General features: G+C 45.7%; 1 protein-coding gene across 1 annotated transcript in view; it reads left to right on the top strand.

The window, feature by feature from the left end:
- Positions 1 to 17,600, top strand: part of CELF4 (CUGBP Elav-like family member 4) — a 2,081,001-nt gene that overhangs the window by 277,752 nt on the left and 1,785,649 nt on the right. The window contains exon 2 of the mRNA XM_033935324.1: positions 17,208 to 17,290. Coding sequence (XP_033791215.1) covers positions 17,208 to 17,290 — 83 coding nt within the window. The remainder of the gene's footprint in view (positions 1 to 17,207; positions 17,291 to 17,600) is intronic.

Below are 17,600 nucleotides of genomic sequence, written 5' to 3' on the forward strand. Positions count from 1 at the left end.
CTATCTTCAAAATGCTTACAAGAGTTTATTTCTCTTACAAGGTTTCTGAAAGAATTAGCGTGAGAAACACAAACTTTTGAACAGATACTGCTGGTTTTTCTCACTTAAATAACTAGCTTGGCATTGATTCTTGCAGATCAACAGCTGGGCTCACACATGTGTACCCCACACACATGTACCCCAGACCCACAGATTGCCATACACACCTTCTCACTTGCAAACCAACAGATTCACTCCCAACTCCCCATATGTCCCTGCTCACTTATCACACATGTGTATTGTGACAGGGAAGATTTCCGATACTAGCAAAAACCTGAATCCCTGCTCGAAAGAGCTTACAATCTAAACAGACTAGACAGGCAAACAAACAGGATGCCATGGATACAGTTAGGGGGAATGGTTAATCTGTTGGCTAGGGAGGTGAGCAGTGGAGGGTGGTGGGTAGGGTTATGGATTGAAGGTGAGTTTTCAGTCTGCTTTTAAACAAGGGAAGGGGCTTGGCAGACAAACTCAGGTAGTTTATTCCAGGCATAGGGGGCAGGCTAGATAAAAGGAACAAAGCCTGGAATTGGCAGTGGAGGAGAAGTAATATAGTAGATAATGGAAGATAAAGATCCGAATGGTCCATCCAGTCTGCTTAACCTGATTAAATTTTTTTGAAAAAAATTTTCTTCTTAGCTATTTCTGGACAATAATCCAAAGCTCTACCCAGTACTGTGCTTGGGTTCCAACTGCCGAAATCTCCGTCAAAATCTCCGTCAAAACTACAGCCCATCTACACCCCCTCCCCCCCAGCCATTGAAGCCTTCCCCAGCCTAACCTCCACCAAACGGCCATATACAGACACTGACCGTGCAAGTCTGCCCAGTACTGGCCTTAGTCCTTCAATATTTACTGATTCTAGATCCTCTGTGTTCATCCCACGCTTTTTTGAACTCCGTTACCGTTTTCCTCTCAACCACCTCTCTTGGGAGCGCATTCCAGGCATCCACCACCCTCTCCATAAAGAAGAATTTCCTTACGTTGCTCTTGAGTCTACCATCCCTCAACCTCAAATTATTTCCTCTGGTTTTTACCATTTTCCTTTCTCTGTAAAAGATTCTGTTCTATTTGAGGAATGGAGTTCTCTGGGAGATGTATAAGGAGAGAGAATAGAGGAAAGTCATTGAGGGGTAGCAGAATGAACGTGCTTGTAGGTCACAGAGGCTTGCCAGATGTTCTATGAATTAACTGATGGAATGGTCTTCCACGCCAGGTAGTCGAGGCCAGTAACCTGCTCGACTTCAAGAGATGATGGGATAAATAGGTGGGGTTGCTGCAGAGTTATACTTAAAAGATGGATTCTCAAAGGAGGGAGGGTTCTTGAGTGGGCCCTTTTCTGCCGTCATACTCTACGTTTCTATGTAACTCCTCGTTCTTATTGTGTGCCGAAGAGCTCAGCTATTTGAGTGTCCTCAGCTGACAACTGTGATGGACTCTGTACTTAACTCACTTCAATCTGACCCATGCAAAAATATTCTGTGAAGAATCATTTAACTTTTTCAATAATATTGCTGTCTAATAAGGATAATCTTGAGATAACTCCATGTCTCACATGTAGATGCAAAAGAAAGACATTTATGAAGTCGTAGACATCTTACTATAGAATTGTCAAAATCATGTGTCTAGTGCAAAAGCAGTGGAGTTCTTCCAATATGGCACACATACGCAAGATTTTCCAGGCCCCACAGGCACTTCTCAAAGGTACTATTCCCCTGCTGCCAGCCTGATATTCATTGGCTGGAAATCTTACACCGAAATAGCTGGCTTCCATTGCTGTACTCCATCTGTTGTATGCAATCATTATGAACATTATTTCATTTTTACACTTCCGAACCCCACTTGCACCCCCTCAAGGTAGTAGAATAAATGCATCTATTTGTCTACGATACAATTTTTAATTGTTTTGTGTTCTTTTTAATAACTTTATCTCTCTGGGGACTATTTTATAGATCTTTCTGCTTCCCAGAGTTTGTGCCTCAATAGGTTGGGAATTAATTAGTAGCCGAGAGTTTCCAGATGTTTACACGTTAGATACAGTTTCCTCCCCCCACCCCCCCACCAAGTACGACGAAGAAAGAAGTTCAAAAGGGTTCATAAGAAGAGTTTTGTTGTAAAATTAATGTAAGGCAGTCAACATGAAAGGAGCATTTTCAATATGACGTCTAAATCTGAGTTTAGACTTTTTGGGGAAAACATCCAAAAATCCAGTACAAAAAAGGGACATTTTCAAACCAGCTTTGTTTGCCCGCAGTGCCTCTATCTTTTTGAACCATTAAAAAAAAGAAAAGAAAGAAAATGCACAAAAAACAGCCATTAGGACATAGGAGGGGGCACGCGATGCGGAGACGCTGATAGGACGTGCCTCTGGATAGCTCTGAGCCTCGCCAGCAATTCTTACTTTTAAACCTGCTAAAACCCTTCGGCGGCGCCCTACAATTTGGGGATCCGCTAGCCCTCGCACTTCTGTGTCTGATCCCTGATTTTCCAGCCGCTCGGACCTCATAGATGGCAGCAAAGCCCGCCCGATCCGCGAAGGACAGACCGCGGGTGCAGGAAGGCAAGATGGCGGAGGCGCACGAGGCACCTGTTTTCACGCTGGAAGCGGCCGCGGTCCAAGAACTCACTCGATCCCTAACACTGGTCATGGAGGATAAATTGGCCACCATTCATACCTTTAAGAAGGCATCAAAGAGAGCCTAGATTCCCAAGCTGGCAGACTTCAGCGAGTAGAGGACCGGACAGCTCAGCAAGAGGATACCGCGGCCAACTTCGAGGAGCGCCTCCGCACCCTGGAGTCGGCAAATAAATCTATGGCGGACCGCCTTGAAGACCATGAGAACAGGGGACGGCGCAATAACCTTCGATTTGTGGGGATCCCCAAATCCATCAGGGATGTCGACCTCCATCAGTGGCTTGAGGGCTGGCTTTCTAGGGCCGTCGCACTATCTAATCCCTTGGCGCCCTTTTCCATTGAACGTGCACACCATTTGGGGATTCGCCCTGATGAGGATCCACGGCCCAGGCAGGTCATCGCCAGATTTCTTAATTATGCCCTAAAGGAACGCATATTGGCCCAATACCGCTGGGGTAAAGATCTTACATGTGGAGGGTCACAAGGTGCTTATTTTCCAGGATTTCTCCCCTCAGGTTTCCTCGCGTCGTCGAGCCATGGCGCCACACTGCAGTGAACTGTTTAAGCGCAACATTCGCTTCTCTCTCCTGTACCCCGCTCATGCCCGAGGACATAGGAGGGGACCAGCATTCTTAGCAGACTGGCCACACATACATCCCAGCAGATTAGTGGGGCACCCTAGTGAGTGAACTTCACATAAAAGGTCCCAGGTACACATCTCACCATAACCCACTTACATTGTATGGTGAGCCCTCCAAATCCCACCTACAACTTACTATACACTACAATGCATTTGTCTACGTGCGTTTAACTGACACGCATTAGATGGTGTACACACTACAACAGTGTTTCTCAACTCGGTCCTAGAGTACCCCCTTGCCAGTCAGGTTTTCAAGATATCCACAATGATTATGCATGAAAGACTTTTGCATATAATGGAGGCAGCATATGCGAATCAAGTTAATGCAAATTCAGTGTGGATATCCTGAAAACCTGACTGGCAAGTGGGTACTCCAGGACCGAGTTGAGAAACACTGCATTACAATAATAGCCCTTATGTCTGTAGGGGTCATCTGCATGCTGGTACAGTAGGTTTTTGGTGTGCTCACACTTTCCACCACAAGTGTACTAGTTAGAGTGGGATATGGGCCGGAGTCCCCTTCTGCGCAGGCCACTGCATTGACCACCAGGATACGCCAGAGACCTGCTTGCTGCTCTAATAGGTCTGGCCGCTGTCATACAGGTTGGTATGTACTGTTTCATTCACATCTTTAGAGAGATGGGAAGGAGTCGGTAACCATGGAAGGTTGTCGAGTAAGATTTGTCTTTGTGGATGATACCAAAATCTGCAATAGAGTAAACACACCGGATGGTGTGAATAACATGAAGAAAGACCTGGCAAAGCTTGAAGAATGGTCTGAAATTTGGCAGCTAAAATTTTATGCTACAAAATGCAAGGTCATGCATTTGGGCTGCAAAACCCGAGGGAACAGTACAGTTTAGGGGGTGAAGAACTTATGTGCATGACGGAAGAGCAGGACTTGGTTGTGATTGTATGTGATGATCTTAAGGTGGCCAAACAGGTTGAAAAGGTGACGGTGAAAGCTAGAAGGATGCTAGGTTGCATAGGAAGAGGTATGGCCAGTAGGAAAAAGGAGGTATTGATGCCACTGTATAAGACTCTGGTGAGATTTCATTTAGAATTCTGGAGGTCGCACCTTCAAAAATATATAAAAAGGATGGAGTCGGTCCAGAGGAAGGCTACTAAAATGGTGTGTGGTCTTTGTGATAAGGCATATGGGGACAGACTTAAATATCTCAATCTGTATACTTTGGAGGAAAGGCGAGAGAGGGGAGATATGATAGAGACGTTTAAACACCTAAATAATATTAAAGTGCATGAGTCGAGTCTCTTTCATTTGAAAGGAAACTCTACAATGAGAGGGCATAGGATGAGGTGATAGGCTCAGGAGTAATCAAAGTTCCTCATAGGAGGCTGTTGAACAAACTTGAAGGGCTGGAGTTAGGACCCAAAGTGGTGAACTGGGTCAGAAACTGGCTGTCGGACAGACGCCAGAGGGTGGTGGTTAATGGAAGTCGCTCGAAGGAAGGAAAGGTGACTAGTGGAGTCCCTCAGGGTTCGGTGCTGGGGCCAATCCTGTTCAATATGTATGTAAGTGACATTGCTGAAGGGTTAGAAGGAAAAGTGTGCCTTTTTGCAGATGATACCAAGATTTGTAACAGAGTAGACACCGAAGAGGGAGTGGAAAATATGAAAAAGGATCTGCAAAAGTTAGAGGAATGGTCTAATGCCTGGCAACTAAAATTCAATGCAAAGAAATGCAGAGTAATGCATTTGGGGATTAATAATAGGAAGGAACCGTATATGCTGGGAGGAGAGAAGCTGATATGCACGGACGGGGAGAGGGACCTTGGGGTGATAGTGTCCGAAGATCTAAAGGCGAAAAAACAGTGTGACAAGGCAGTGGCTGCTGCCAGAAGGATGCTGGGCTGTATAAAGAGAGGCGTAGTCAGTAGAAGGAAGAAGGTGTTGATGCCCCTGTACAGGTCATTGGTGAGGCCCCACTTGGAGTATTGTGTTCAATTTTGGAGACCGTATCTGGCGAAAGACGTAAGAAGACTTGAGGCGGTCCAGAGGAGGGCGACAAAAATGATAGGAGGCTTGCGCCAGAAGACGTATGAGGAGAGATTGGAAGCCCTGAATATGTATACCCTAGAGGAAAGGAGAGACAGGGGAGATATGATTCAGACGTTCAAATACTTAAAGGGTATTAACGTAGAACAAAATCTTTTCCAGAGAAAGGAAAATGGTAAAACCAGAGGACATAATTTGAGGTTGAGGGGTGGTAGATTCAGGGGCAATGTTAGGAAATTCTACTTTACGGAGAGGGTAGTGGATGCCTGGAATGCGCTCCCGAGAGAGGTGGTGGAGAGTAAAACTGTGACTGAGTTCAAAGAAGCGTGGGATGAACACAGAAGATATAGAATCAGAAAATAATATTAAATATTGAACTAGGCCAGTTACTGGGCAGACTTGCACGGTCTGTGTCTGTGTATGGCCGTTTGGTGGAGGATGGGCAGGGGAGGGCTTCAGTGGCTGGGAGGGTGTAGATGTGCTGGAGTAAGTCTTAACAGTGATTTCGGCAGTTGGAACCCAAGCACAGTACCAGGTAAAGCTTTGGATTCTCGCCCAGAAATAGCTAAGAAGAAAAAAAAAAAAAAAAAAATTTAAATTGAATCAGGTTGGGCAGACTGGATGGACCATTCGGGTCTTTATCTGCCGTCATCTACTATGTTACTATGTTACTAAGGAAATACTTTTTTACAGAAAGGGTTGGTAGATGCATGGAACAGTCTCCCAGAAGAGGTGGTAGAGATAGAGACTGTGTCTGAATTCAAGAGGGCCTGGGATAGGCCCGTGGGATCTCTCGGAGAGAGAAAGAGATAATGGTTACTGTGGATGGGCAGACTGGATGGGCCATATGGCCTTCATCTGCCATCATGTTTCTGTGTTTCTATGGAGAGGAATAAAGGGGGAAGGGCGTGCCTTCATTTCTCCAGTGGTAATCTGGTCAGTTTGGCCACATTTTTTGGCACTTATTCATTACTGAAACAGGTCTAAACTCAACCATCCAAGTTTTGCCCTAGGTGTTTTCTGCAATGTTTCATTATTGCAGAAAAATGTTCCAAGTCATAAACCCATCCTAATCCCACCTAAAACACATTCCCAACATTCTTCTTTGAGATTTACCCCCTGTTTGACCAAGGTTCGCTAAGCATTTTTAGCGTGTGCTAAAATCTACGCGCGTGCTAAACGCTAACGCATCCGTAGATGAACATGGACGCGTTAACGCTTAGCGCACCTTTGTAAAAGGATCCTTAGATGCACTTCAGACAAATAGCATAGAAAACCATCTAAAAAGGTACTTCAAAAATGGCAATTTTGGATGTTTAAAAAAACAAAGCGCCCAAATGCCATTGTATGCCATTTGGGGGACGTTTTTCTCTTTTGAAAATGAGCCCCATAGCCAATGAGATTGAAAAAGGTACGACAGGCTAAAGAGAACATGAAAGGCAGCAAAAATTGAAACACATGACTTTGTATTTAGGGCTCCTTTTAGAAAGGTCCGCTAAGCGTTTTAGCATGCGCTAATCTAATCTAATCTAATCCTTAGGTTTGTATACCGCATCATCTCCACGTTCGTAGAGCTCGACGCGGTTTACAGTAGGAGAAATAGGAAGGAACTACAACAGAGGGTTAGAGGTAGAAGTGTGAAGAAAATTTAGAGGACTTGGGATGCCAAGATATAAGAGTTTCCTTGATTCCTAAGTTGGAGGAAGACTTACATTTTTTTTGAGAAAAGCTAGGTTTTCAGATGTTTGCGGAAAACTTGGAGAGAGCTCAAGTTCCGAAGAGGGGAGGTAAAGTTGTTCCAGAGCTCAGTGATTTTGAAGTGGAGGGAGGTCCCTAGCTTTCCTGTGTGGGAGGGGAAGGATAGTTTTAATTTGTGAGAGGATCTGGTGGTATTAGGGTTTGAGGAATTCCAAGAAAGAGGGATAAAGGGAGGGAGGATACACTAAATATTAGCGTGCATGTTAGTCTATGGATGCGTTAGATGTTAGCGTGCACGTAGATTTAGCGCACGCTAAACGCGAGCTAAAACGCATAGCACACCTTAGTAAAACAGGGGGTTAGTCTCTCTAAAGATTCATTAGTCCCAAGTTCAAAGATCTGTCTAATGGATATCTTGCAGTGATAAGCAAACATTTTGCAAGACATCCTGGACAGAACTTATATGTTTAGAACTAGACCTGTTCTGGAAGGGTTTAATGCCACAAAAATGCCCAAACAGACCAGATGACCACTGCATGCATCAAGTTATGACACCCCCATACCCCTAGTGTTCATGGAGCCCCCTCACACACACAAAGATCAGAATACAAATGTACATACCTGTCTCCAGAACATCAGCACCAGGTATAGGAAAGTCTAATAGAGCTGCACACAGGTGTCTTAAGTAGCCTGGTGGGTTGGCTAGTGAACCATAGAGAGGGGTAGCAAGTCCCATAAGCCACTCTAACCACTACATTCATGGTAGAAAATGTGAACCCACCAAAACCCTACTCTACTGCCATATAGGTATCACCTGCAGCCATAAGAGCTATTCAGGTTGTAGACAGGTGGGAATAGAGATGGGGGGAGGGGGGTGGTCACCAAAACCTATACGGGAGTTCTGGTGAGATGTTTATCTGGCACCCTTTATGTGAAATTCACAGCAGTGCCCTCTAAGGTGCCCCACTGTTCTGTAGCCATGTCTGAGTGGCAAGTCCATTACAGGACTGGCCCCTCCCATACCCAAATGGTCTTCTTTTGGGTGTTTGGAACCTGGACAAAATTTTTGGCGAAAATGTGGTATAAAGATAGATGTCCTGGTGGTCTGGGGATCCCAATGTGGGATCCCTTAGAGGGTTAAGCCAAGGGAACCTGTCACCAGGAGTGGGATCCCTAGGATAGTAGACTGGGGGTGAGTCAGTAGAGTGGGCAGACCTGATGGGCTATGGCCTTATCTGCCGTCATCTTCTATGTTTCTACGTTTCTAATGGCCTGGCCATCCAGATTGAGGATTTAAAAAAAAATAAAACTTCTAGACGTATGGTGGCTTGCCTTTTGAAAATAGGCATTTTCTTACTGCCAACTTTGGACATCTGGCGCCATACGTCCAAATTGAACTTAGAAGTATGTTTTGAAAATGCCTCTCCATGCCTTGTATTATCTTTCCCAGAGTTTTATATTATAAAATTAGTCAAAGTTAGTACACATATATTAAGTCCTGGATCAACACTGTCTACCCTTATCAGTCTTTCAGTGGTTTTTTTTTTTTAATAGAAGGGTGTGGTACAATGGTTAAAGCTACAGCCTCAGCACTCTGAGATTGTGAGTTCAAATCCATGCTGCTCCTTGTGACACTGGGCAAATCACTTAATCCCCCCCTTTGCCCCAGGTACATTAGAGAGATTGTGAGTCCACCAGGACAGACAGATCAGCTACCTCCGTTCATTCCACTGCCTTCTGGACCCTCACTGCAGATTGAATTATCAAGCAAAGTTTTGGGCGTCATTATAGACTCAACACTTTCATTTACTGATCATCTTAACTCTCTAGTATAAAAAAAATGCTCTTTTAGCCTCCATATGTTGAGGAAAGTGAGATCCTGTTTCCACCACCAACATTTTGCTGTCCTTGTTCAATCAACTATTCTTTCGAGGCTGGACTACTACAACTCGGTCTATTTAAGTCTGACCAAGAAAAGTCTTCAAAGACTTCAGCAGATCCAAAATACTGCAGCTAGGCTCATCTTTGCACAGAGCAAATTTGACCATGTATCGCCACTCTTGCTACAACTCCACTGGCTCCCAGTCATTTCCAGGGTCTACTTTAAATGTGCCTGCCTAGCTTTCAAGATCCCGCATGGCATTCTTCCCTCTTTAATTCCTCTATCTTGGAATGCTGTGAGACCTGACATAGAAACATAGAAAAAGACGGCAGATAAGGGCCGCGGCCCATCTAGTCTGCCCACCCCAATGACCCTCCCCTATTTAACTCTGTGCAGAGATCCCACGTGACGATCCCATTTCTTCTTAAAATCAGGCACGCTGCTTGCCTCGATCACCTGAAGTGGAAGTCTATTCCAGCGATCAACCACTCTTTCGGTGAAAAAGTATTTCCTGGTGTCGCCGTGCAACTTCCCCCCCCTGATTTTCCATGGATGTCCTCTTGTCGCCGGCGGACCTTTGAAAAAGAAGATATCCTCTTCTACCTCGATACGGCCCGTGAGGTACTTGAACGTCTCAATCATATCTCCCCTCTCTCTGCGTTCCTCGAGTGAGTATAGCCGCAATGTATCCAGCCGTTCCTCGTACGGGAGATCCTTGAGTCCCGAGACCATCCGGGTGGCCATTCGCTGGACTGACTCAAGCCTCAGTACATCCTTGCGGTAACGAGGCCTCCAGAATTGCACGCAATATTCCAGATGGGGCCTCACCATGGATCTATACAACGGCATAATGACTTCAGGCTTACGGCTGACGAAACTCCTACGTATACATCCTAGATCAATCCAGATCCAAAATCTCAAATTACCTTTCCCCTCACTTAAAGGTTTCAAGTTTATTAAAATCTTATTATACCACCAAATCAGACTTCAAGGCGGTATACATATCTTATTAAAATACAAGTGTTTAAAAAAATACAGGGTACAACAAAAGGATATCGTATAAAGACTTAACAGTACAAGACTAACAGACAAACTGGTAGAGAAGGGAGGCGATAGAACGACATTATTTAAAGAGAAAGAACAAGTGGAAAGGTCAATAGGAAGAGAACAGATATCACATGAATCAATCATGTTCAGAGAGAATAAAAAGCGTCCTTAACAGGACGGTTAAACGTGAAAAGCGTCCTTGAATAGATAGGTTTTGAGATTAGACTTGCAGTCTAAAATAGTCATGTCTTCTCATAAATACTTTGGAGCGACATTCCACAAAGTGGGAGCGATAATTGAAAAAAAGAAAATGTTGCCTACATTGGAAAATTAGGGAAATCTCTTCACTTCAAAACTACAGAGCTCTGGAATAATTTCCCTGCCCAGCGGCGCAGCCTGGGCTCTTTCCAACCATTCCGAAGACACCTGAAAACTTGTCTATTTTCAAAAATGTAAATTTCCGCTTTCCCCTACCACCAACTCCCACTGGATTTCCCTTTTAATTTTTGCAAACTCTGTCGTGCACTATATTTATAGAGAAGATGCGGTATATAAGCTTAGGGGCTCATAATCAAAAGAGAAAAACGTCCAAAAACCAGCCTAGGTCGGCACTTTTGGACGATCATAAGTTAAAAACGTCCAGGTGCCGATAATAAAACCGGGTTTTGGACATATTTATAAATGACCTAGGCTTTCACAGTGCTGCTGAACGACCATAGCTAAATGGGGCGTTTCAGGAGGAGTGTCGAGGGCGGGATTTGGGCGGGACGTGGGCCGGCTTAGACTTAGTCGTACAGCATGTATAACCAAAAGTTATACAGCACAGGATCGACGAACTTGGACGTTGTGACTTAGACCATTTAAAACATGGTCTAAGTCACATATACCCACCTAAAGTCACCAGATAAGCACTGCAGACACAAACTACTGACCCCTACACACTACCCCAGTGATCACTAACCCCCCCCAACCCCCATAAAAATCATAATCACACCTTTAAAATTCAGCCTCCAGACCATCATCACCTGGCAGCCTGGCATAGGAAAGCCTAGTCGACCTGCACAGAGGCGGCTTAAGTTGTCTTGGGGGTGGGTTAGGGACCCATGGAGAGAAGGACCCATGTCCATAAGCCACTGTAATCACTTCATTGCTGGTTAAACATGTGCAGTCCCCTAAAAAAAAAAAAAAAAAAACCCTTTTGTACTGCCCTATAAAGTGGCTTCTGCAGCCATAAGGGCTATTGGGGTGGTAGATAAGTGGGTCTAGGGGATTTTGGAGGTGGTTTGGTGGGATCACCATTATCTATAAGGGAGCTGTAGTGAGATGAAGATATGGCACCCTTTTTGTGAAGTTCACAGCAGTGCCCTGTAAGGTACCCCACTCTTTAGGTGCCATGTCTGGGTGTCCAGTCCATCACTTTTCAGACCCCTCCCACGTCCAAAAGGTCTGTTTCTAGGCGTTTTTGCCTTGGACGAAAAGTTGGACGAAAATGTGGTATAAACATGGACGATTTAGCAGCTTGGATGACCAGATCCTCAGGACATATAGTTAGACGATTTTCGAAACGGAAAATAATTTGGACGCATTGTTCGAAAATGTGGCCTAAGCTGTTTTGGTTTTTTTTTTACTTTGGACGACTTGCGACTTGGACGAAAACGGACTTGGACGTTCCTTTCGATTATGCCCCTCCACGGGTTTAGTTTAAAGGAAAATGCTTGAGTACCTGAATAAATTCACGTAAACCATTCTGAGCTCCCCTGGGAGAAGAGTATAGAAAATTGAATAAATAAGAAACATTCTAAAAAAAAAAATAATTGTTTTTAGAATGAGCTGTCGATATTAGATTTAATTAATTATTTACTTGCCTATCCAAACCTGAACTCCAGGCGAGCGGCGTTCAGGTGCAATAAATAGTGCATTTCCTACTTCATAATTGAATTTTTAGACACTTCTAGCAGCTGCGCCCACTGCTCTGCTATTCACTGTGATAGGATCCCCCAAAATCCCACAAGTAAGGAAAACCTATGTATTATTGTACAAGAATTAATATTTCATTGTTTGGATGTGAACCAAAGGGAACCGTATGGTGTAACTTTATCTCATGATCCCAGAGTTGCCAAAGCACGTGATAAGTTCCTAGTGAGCGTCAGAGACACAGTCCGACACACACGCAGGCATAAAGAGCAGGAAAAGAAAGCGAATCGGCTTCCGCAGTGTGAGTCCCCGGGGAAGCTTCATCTGGTACACTGTGAGCTCCTTTTACTAAGCTGTGATAGCGTTTTTAGTGAATGCAGGATTTTAGCACGCGCTAAACCCGTGCTACGCGGCTAGAAGTAACGCCAAGGTCTAGCACGCGTGACAATTCAGCGCGGTCCAAAACCGCTAGCGCAGCTTAGTAAAAGGAGCCCTGTGTGCCCACATCTCCAAAAGAGTATGAAGAGAGTTGGTGCTAAAAGAGCTGCCTAAATCTAAACCAGATCCTTAAGGACCTACTGTGAAAAATGGAAAAAAAAAAATTAAAATATATATATATATATATATATATCCTGGAGGAGGCAAAGGTGAAACAGAGAGAGAATGAAATTGGAAATGCTGGCCTACGTTTCAAATGGATGCTGCCGCTAAACAGGAAATATCCCTGCTGTGATTATCTAAGCAGCCAAGGCCACAGCAGGAAACCCTGAACCCCACTATAAGATGGTCGACAGGAGAGATGCCCACTCCCTCCTGACACCACCCCAGAAACCTCACCCCCTCACACACACACTGTCCGTGGCAGGAGGAATGCCACAAATCCCTAAACTCTCTCCTGCTGGCACCCTCCAACATCCCTGGCAGGAGGAATGTCCACTCCCTCCCTGCCAGCACTCTCCCCAACATCCCCGGCAGGAGGGATGCCCATTCCCTCCTGCTGGCAGCCTCCAACATCCCGCCATGCCAAGGAAGTGGCTTTAGGTATCTGGCCAATCGTAGTCTTAGACCATGCCAGTGCATCCCAGAATGCCCTGGGAAGGAGGCCTAAGACTCCGGTTGGCCCAGGTGCCTAAAGCCCTTCCTATGGAGGGGGTCTTAGGCCCCTCCACGGTGCAACCCAGGATGCACCGGGAAGGGGAAGGCCCACCATTCTGAAGAGGAGGGCCTGCCAGTCGGATGGAGTAAGAATCACTCCGGCTGGCCTTCTTGTTAAAGGTACATGAGAGTCTGGGTGGGCTTTGAGGGGGTGGGAGTTTGGGTGTGTGTGCGGCAGGAGGAAGTGGGCATCCCTCCTGCCAGAAATGTTGGAGGGGGGCTGCTGGCAGGAAGGAGTGGGCATCCCTCTTGCTGGGGATAGGTTATGGATTTGTGGCAGGAGGGATTGGACATTCCCTCCTGCCACGGACAATGTGGAGGGGTTCGGGAGTTCCCTGCCACTGCCACTTAGCTGATTGCAGCAGGGAGATTTTTCAGCGGCAATGCGAAATGGCATCTGTGACATGGACGGCGGTTAGAGAATCGGAGTGGTTCGGCGGGGTCAGGTGTCTGTCCGTTAGGACAGATGCGATTCTACATAGGGCGCCTTTGTCCGATTCTCAAAAGCCACTTAGGTGGCTTCTGAGACCGGGCGTCCTATACAGAATCAAGCCCTAAATGCTTTTGTCCATTATATTCCTATGGCTGTCTTAGCATTTAGCATATGCTAATCATTTGCACACGTTAAATCCATTAGTGGGAGCGTCCCTTGATGAATTCCCCTCTAATTGCCTCTAATGTGGTTTCGCATGCAGACCTGGCTGCGTGTGGTTCTATAAAGCAGTGATTCCCAACCCTGTCCTGGAGGAACACCAGGCCAATTGGGTTTTCAGGCTAGCCCTAATGAATATGCATGAGAGAGATTTGCATATGATGGAAGTGATAGGCATGCAAATTTGCTTCATGCATATTCATTAGGGCTAGCCTGAAAACCCAATTGGCCTGGTGTTCCTCCAGGACAGGGTTGGGAACCACTGCTATAAAGATCCATGTCCAAGTCCTCTCGTGCATAACCAAAAAGAAGGCAGGGCCACGGGAGGAGAATTCCAAAGAATTACGTGTATTGCTGTAGAAATTGGGGGCTGTGTGCACAGGTTGTATGCCAGGATTTATTTATTTTAAAAAAATTTTATACCGCATAAAAACTATGCGGTTTACAAAATTACATGCATACATATTAAAAGTACTAAAACATGTTTCGACAGAGCAAACACAATAAAACATTAACTAACGCAGTGATTCCCAACCCTGTCCTGGAGGAACACCAGGCCAATCGGGTTTTCAGGCTAGCCCTAATGAATATGCATGAGAGAGATTTGCATATGATGGAAGTGATAGGCATGCAAATTTGCTTCATGCATATTCATTAGGGCTAGCCTGAAAACCCAATTGGCCTGGTGTTCCTTCAGGACAGGGTTGGGAACCACTGAACTAACGGTATCATTATTCAAATCTTTTTTTTTTTTTCAAATTCATCCAACAAGATGTAAAGACAAAATCCCATAAAAACATTTACAGGGCGGTAAGGCTTCAGCAGCAAATAGCATTAGCAGTACCCCAAGGTTCAGTTGGTGTAAGTGCTCATGCCAAAGCCAGGCATCAAAATACGTGCTAGTGCCAGGGATAGGGAACTCCGGTCCTCGAGAGCCGTATTCCAGTCGGGTTTTCAGGATTTCCCTAATGAATATGCAATGAAAGCAGTGCATGCAAATAGATCTCATGCACATTCATTGGGGAAATCCTGAAAACCCGACTGGAATACGGCTCTCGAGGACCGGAGTTCCCTACCCCTGATCTAGGTGCAGGGACCTATCACTTAGAGCAGGAGTAGGGAACTCCGGTCCTCGAGAGCCATATTCCAGTCGGGTTTCAGGATTTTCCTAATGAATATGCATTGAAAGCAGTGCATGCAAATAGATCTCATGCATATTCATTGTGGAAATCCTGAAAACCCGACTGGAATACGGCTCTCGAGGACAGGAGATCCCTACTCCTGATCTAGGTGTAGGGACCTATCACTTAGAACAGGGGTAGGGAACTCCGGTCCTCGAGAGCCGTATTCCAGTCGGGTTTTCAGGATTTCCCTAATGAATATGCATTGAAAGCAGTGCATGCAAATAGATCTCATGCATATTCATTGGGGAAATCCTGAAAACCCAACTGGAATACGGCTCTGGAGGACTGGAGTTCCCTACCCCTGATCTAGGTGCAGGGACCTATCACTTAGAGCAGGGGTAGGGAACTCCGGTCCTCGAGAGGCGTATTCCAGTCGGGTTTTCAGGATTTCCCTAATGAATATGCATTGAAAGCAGTGCATGCAAATAGATCTCATGCATATTCATTGGGGAAATCCTGAAAACCCAACTGGAATACGGCTCTCGAGGACTGGAGTTCCCCACCCCTGTGCTAGTCTATCAAAATCACTCAGCCCGGAATGCCCTTTATCGAACAGCACCGAATGCTTTTTTTTTTTTTCCCCTTGCGACTAAGGGCTCCTTTTACTAAGGTGCGCTAGCGTTTTTAACGCACGCTACATTGTCGCGTGTGCTAACCCCGTGCTACGCGTCAAGAACTAACACCAGGTCAATGCTGGCATTAGCGGCTAGCGCGTGCGGCAATGCTAGTGCGCGCTAAAACCGCTACCGCGGCTCAGTAAAAGAAGCCCTAAATGCCAGTGTTATTTACTGCATCTGACTCGGAATGCGGGCACTTTCAGGCCCAAATTGTTTAAATGGCGCTGGAAGTTAGGTGCCTAGATGGCACGCCTAGCCGATCTATTCGCCTAACTTAATTGTTTTAATTGGCTTAATCAGTGCTGATAATTGAAAGCGCTATTTTAAAAACAAAAAACAAACAAAACAAACATTTAAAAACTAAGTAGCCAATAGGTGCCTTTCTCTTTGGATCTACTCTGAAGTGCCTACGGCAAGTCGCTGTAACTAGGGGCAGATTTGGGGTGGAGTTTAGTCAGCCATTGACTTAGGCCAAGGGTAGGGAACTCCGGTCCTCGAGAGCCGTATTCCAGTCGGGTTTTCAGGATTTCCCCAATGAATATGCATGAGATCTATGTGCATGCACTGCTTTCAATGCATATTCATTGGGGAAATCCTGAAAACCCGACTGGATTGTGGCCCTCAAGGAGGGACTTTGAGACCCCTGATGTGGAGGGTTCCTTAGTGCAGTGGTTCCCAACCCTGTCCTGGAGGAACACCAGGCCAATTGTGTTTTCAGGCTATCCCTAATGAATATGCATGAAGCAAATTTGCATGCCTATCACTTCCATCATATGCAAATCTCTCTCATGCATATTCATTAGGGCTAGCCTAAAAACCCGATTGGCCTGGTGTTCCTCCAGGACAGGGTTGGGAATCACTGCCTTAGTGCTGCTTAGAACAGGGGTGGGCAACTCCGGTCCTCGAGGGCCGGAATCCAGTCAGGTTTTCAGGATTTCCCCAATGAATATGCATGAGATCTATGTGCATGCACTGCTTTCAATGCATATTCATTGTGGAAATCCTGAAAACCCGACTGGATTGCGGCCCTCAAGGAGGGACTTTGAGATCCCTATCCTACAGCAATAGTTAAGGGTTTAGGTCAGACATGGGCAACTCCGGTCCTCGAGGGCCGGAATCCAGTCGGGTTTTCAGGATTTCCCCAATGAATATGCATGAGATCTATGTGCATGCACTGCTTTCAATGCATATTCATTGTGGAAATCCTGAAAACCCGACTGGATTGCGGCCCTCAAGGACCGACATTGGACACCCCTGGCCTAGGAGTTAGTTGCCAATTCGATCAGGGCCTCGGTGTGTGCGTCTCGTGCTAAATGTCAAAACCAAACAAATCGGCCAGTTCCTGTTTGGAAGTACTAGTTACAAATGTCCACCCACTTTCCACCTCCTCTTTCATCTGAGTGGCCCGGAAAGGTGAATTAATATGAGTAATTATATGTATGGTACGTGAACCCACCATTTTCTTCCCTCCAGCCAAAATATGACTCTGGGAACATTTTACGACTCTCTGTTGGAAAAGTATTGAGTGCTGTAGACAAGTGAGGGCGATTTTCCAGTAAGCAAATTTACCTGGCTACATAGCTTTGCATAGCTTCCTGTAATTGACAAATTGTTTGCAGAAGCGCTTTGAAGTCAGACAGCCTCAATGGCGGACCTCATGCCTGGTTCTTAAACTGAGTCCTTACATTGTGCAGAGCAGATGTCTCACAAACTGATTTCATTTTCCAGGTTGTGCCTTCTTAACGTACTGTGAAAGGGAGTCCGCTCTAAAGGCCCAGAGTGCGCTGCACGAACAGAAGACGCTGCCGGGGGTGAGTCCGGATTGCTTTTCTTTTATCTCCAGCTGGCTGTGCTCACTCTCCGCTTTCCCGAGTTCGCTCGGCTCCAGCGAGTCGGAATGCGCCGTCGGTCACGCTAAGTCAGCCGAGCAAGTGCAATGCCCTGCGAGCTGCCACCCTACCCCCCCAGCTCGTTTTGTAAGGGAGCAGTGAAAGGAACAGATCAGGTTATTTGGCTCTGTCCCTCCGTGATGAGAACATTCCTAGTGACAATGCAGAGTAGTATGTGATGTGGTTTCATTGATTGTGCAGCTTGGGTAGCAAATAGGAAAGACAAACTATT

Source organism: Geotrypetes seraphini, chromosome 1 (genome assembly GCF_902459505.1).
Source record: "Geotrypetes seraphini chromosome 1, aGeoSer1.1, whole genome shotgun sequence".
NCBI lineage: Eukaryota > Metazoa > Chordata > Amphibia > Gymnophiona > Dermophiidae > Geotrypetes > Geotrypetes seraphini.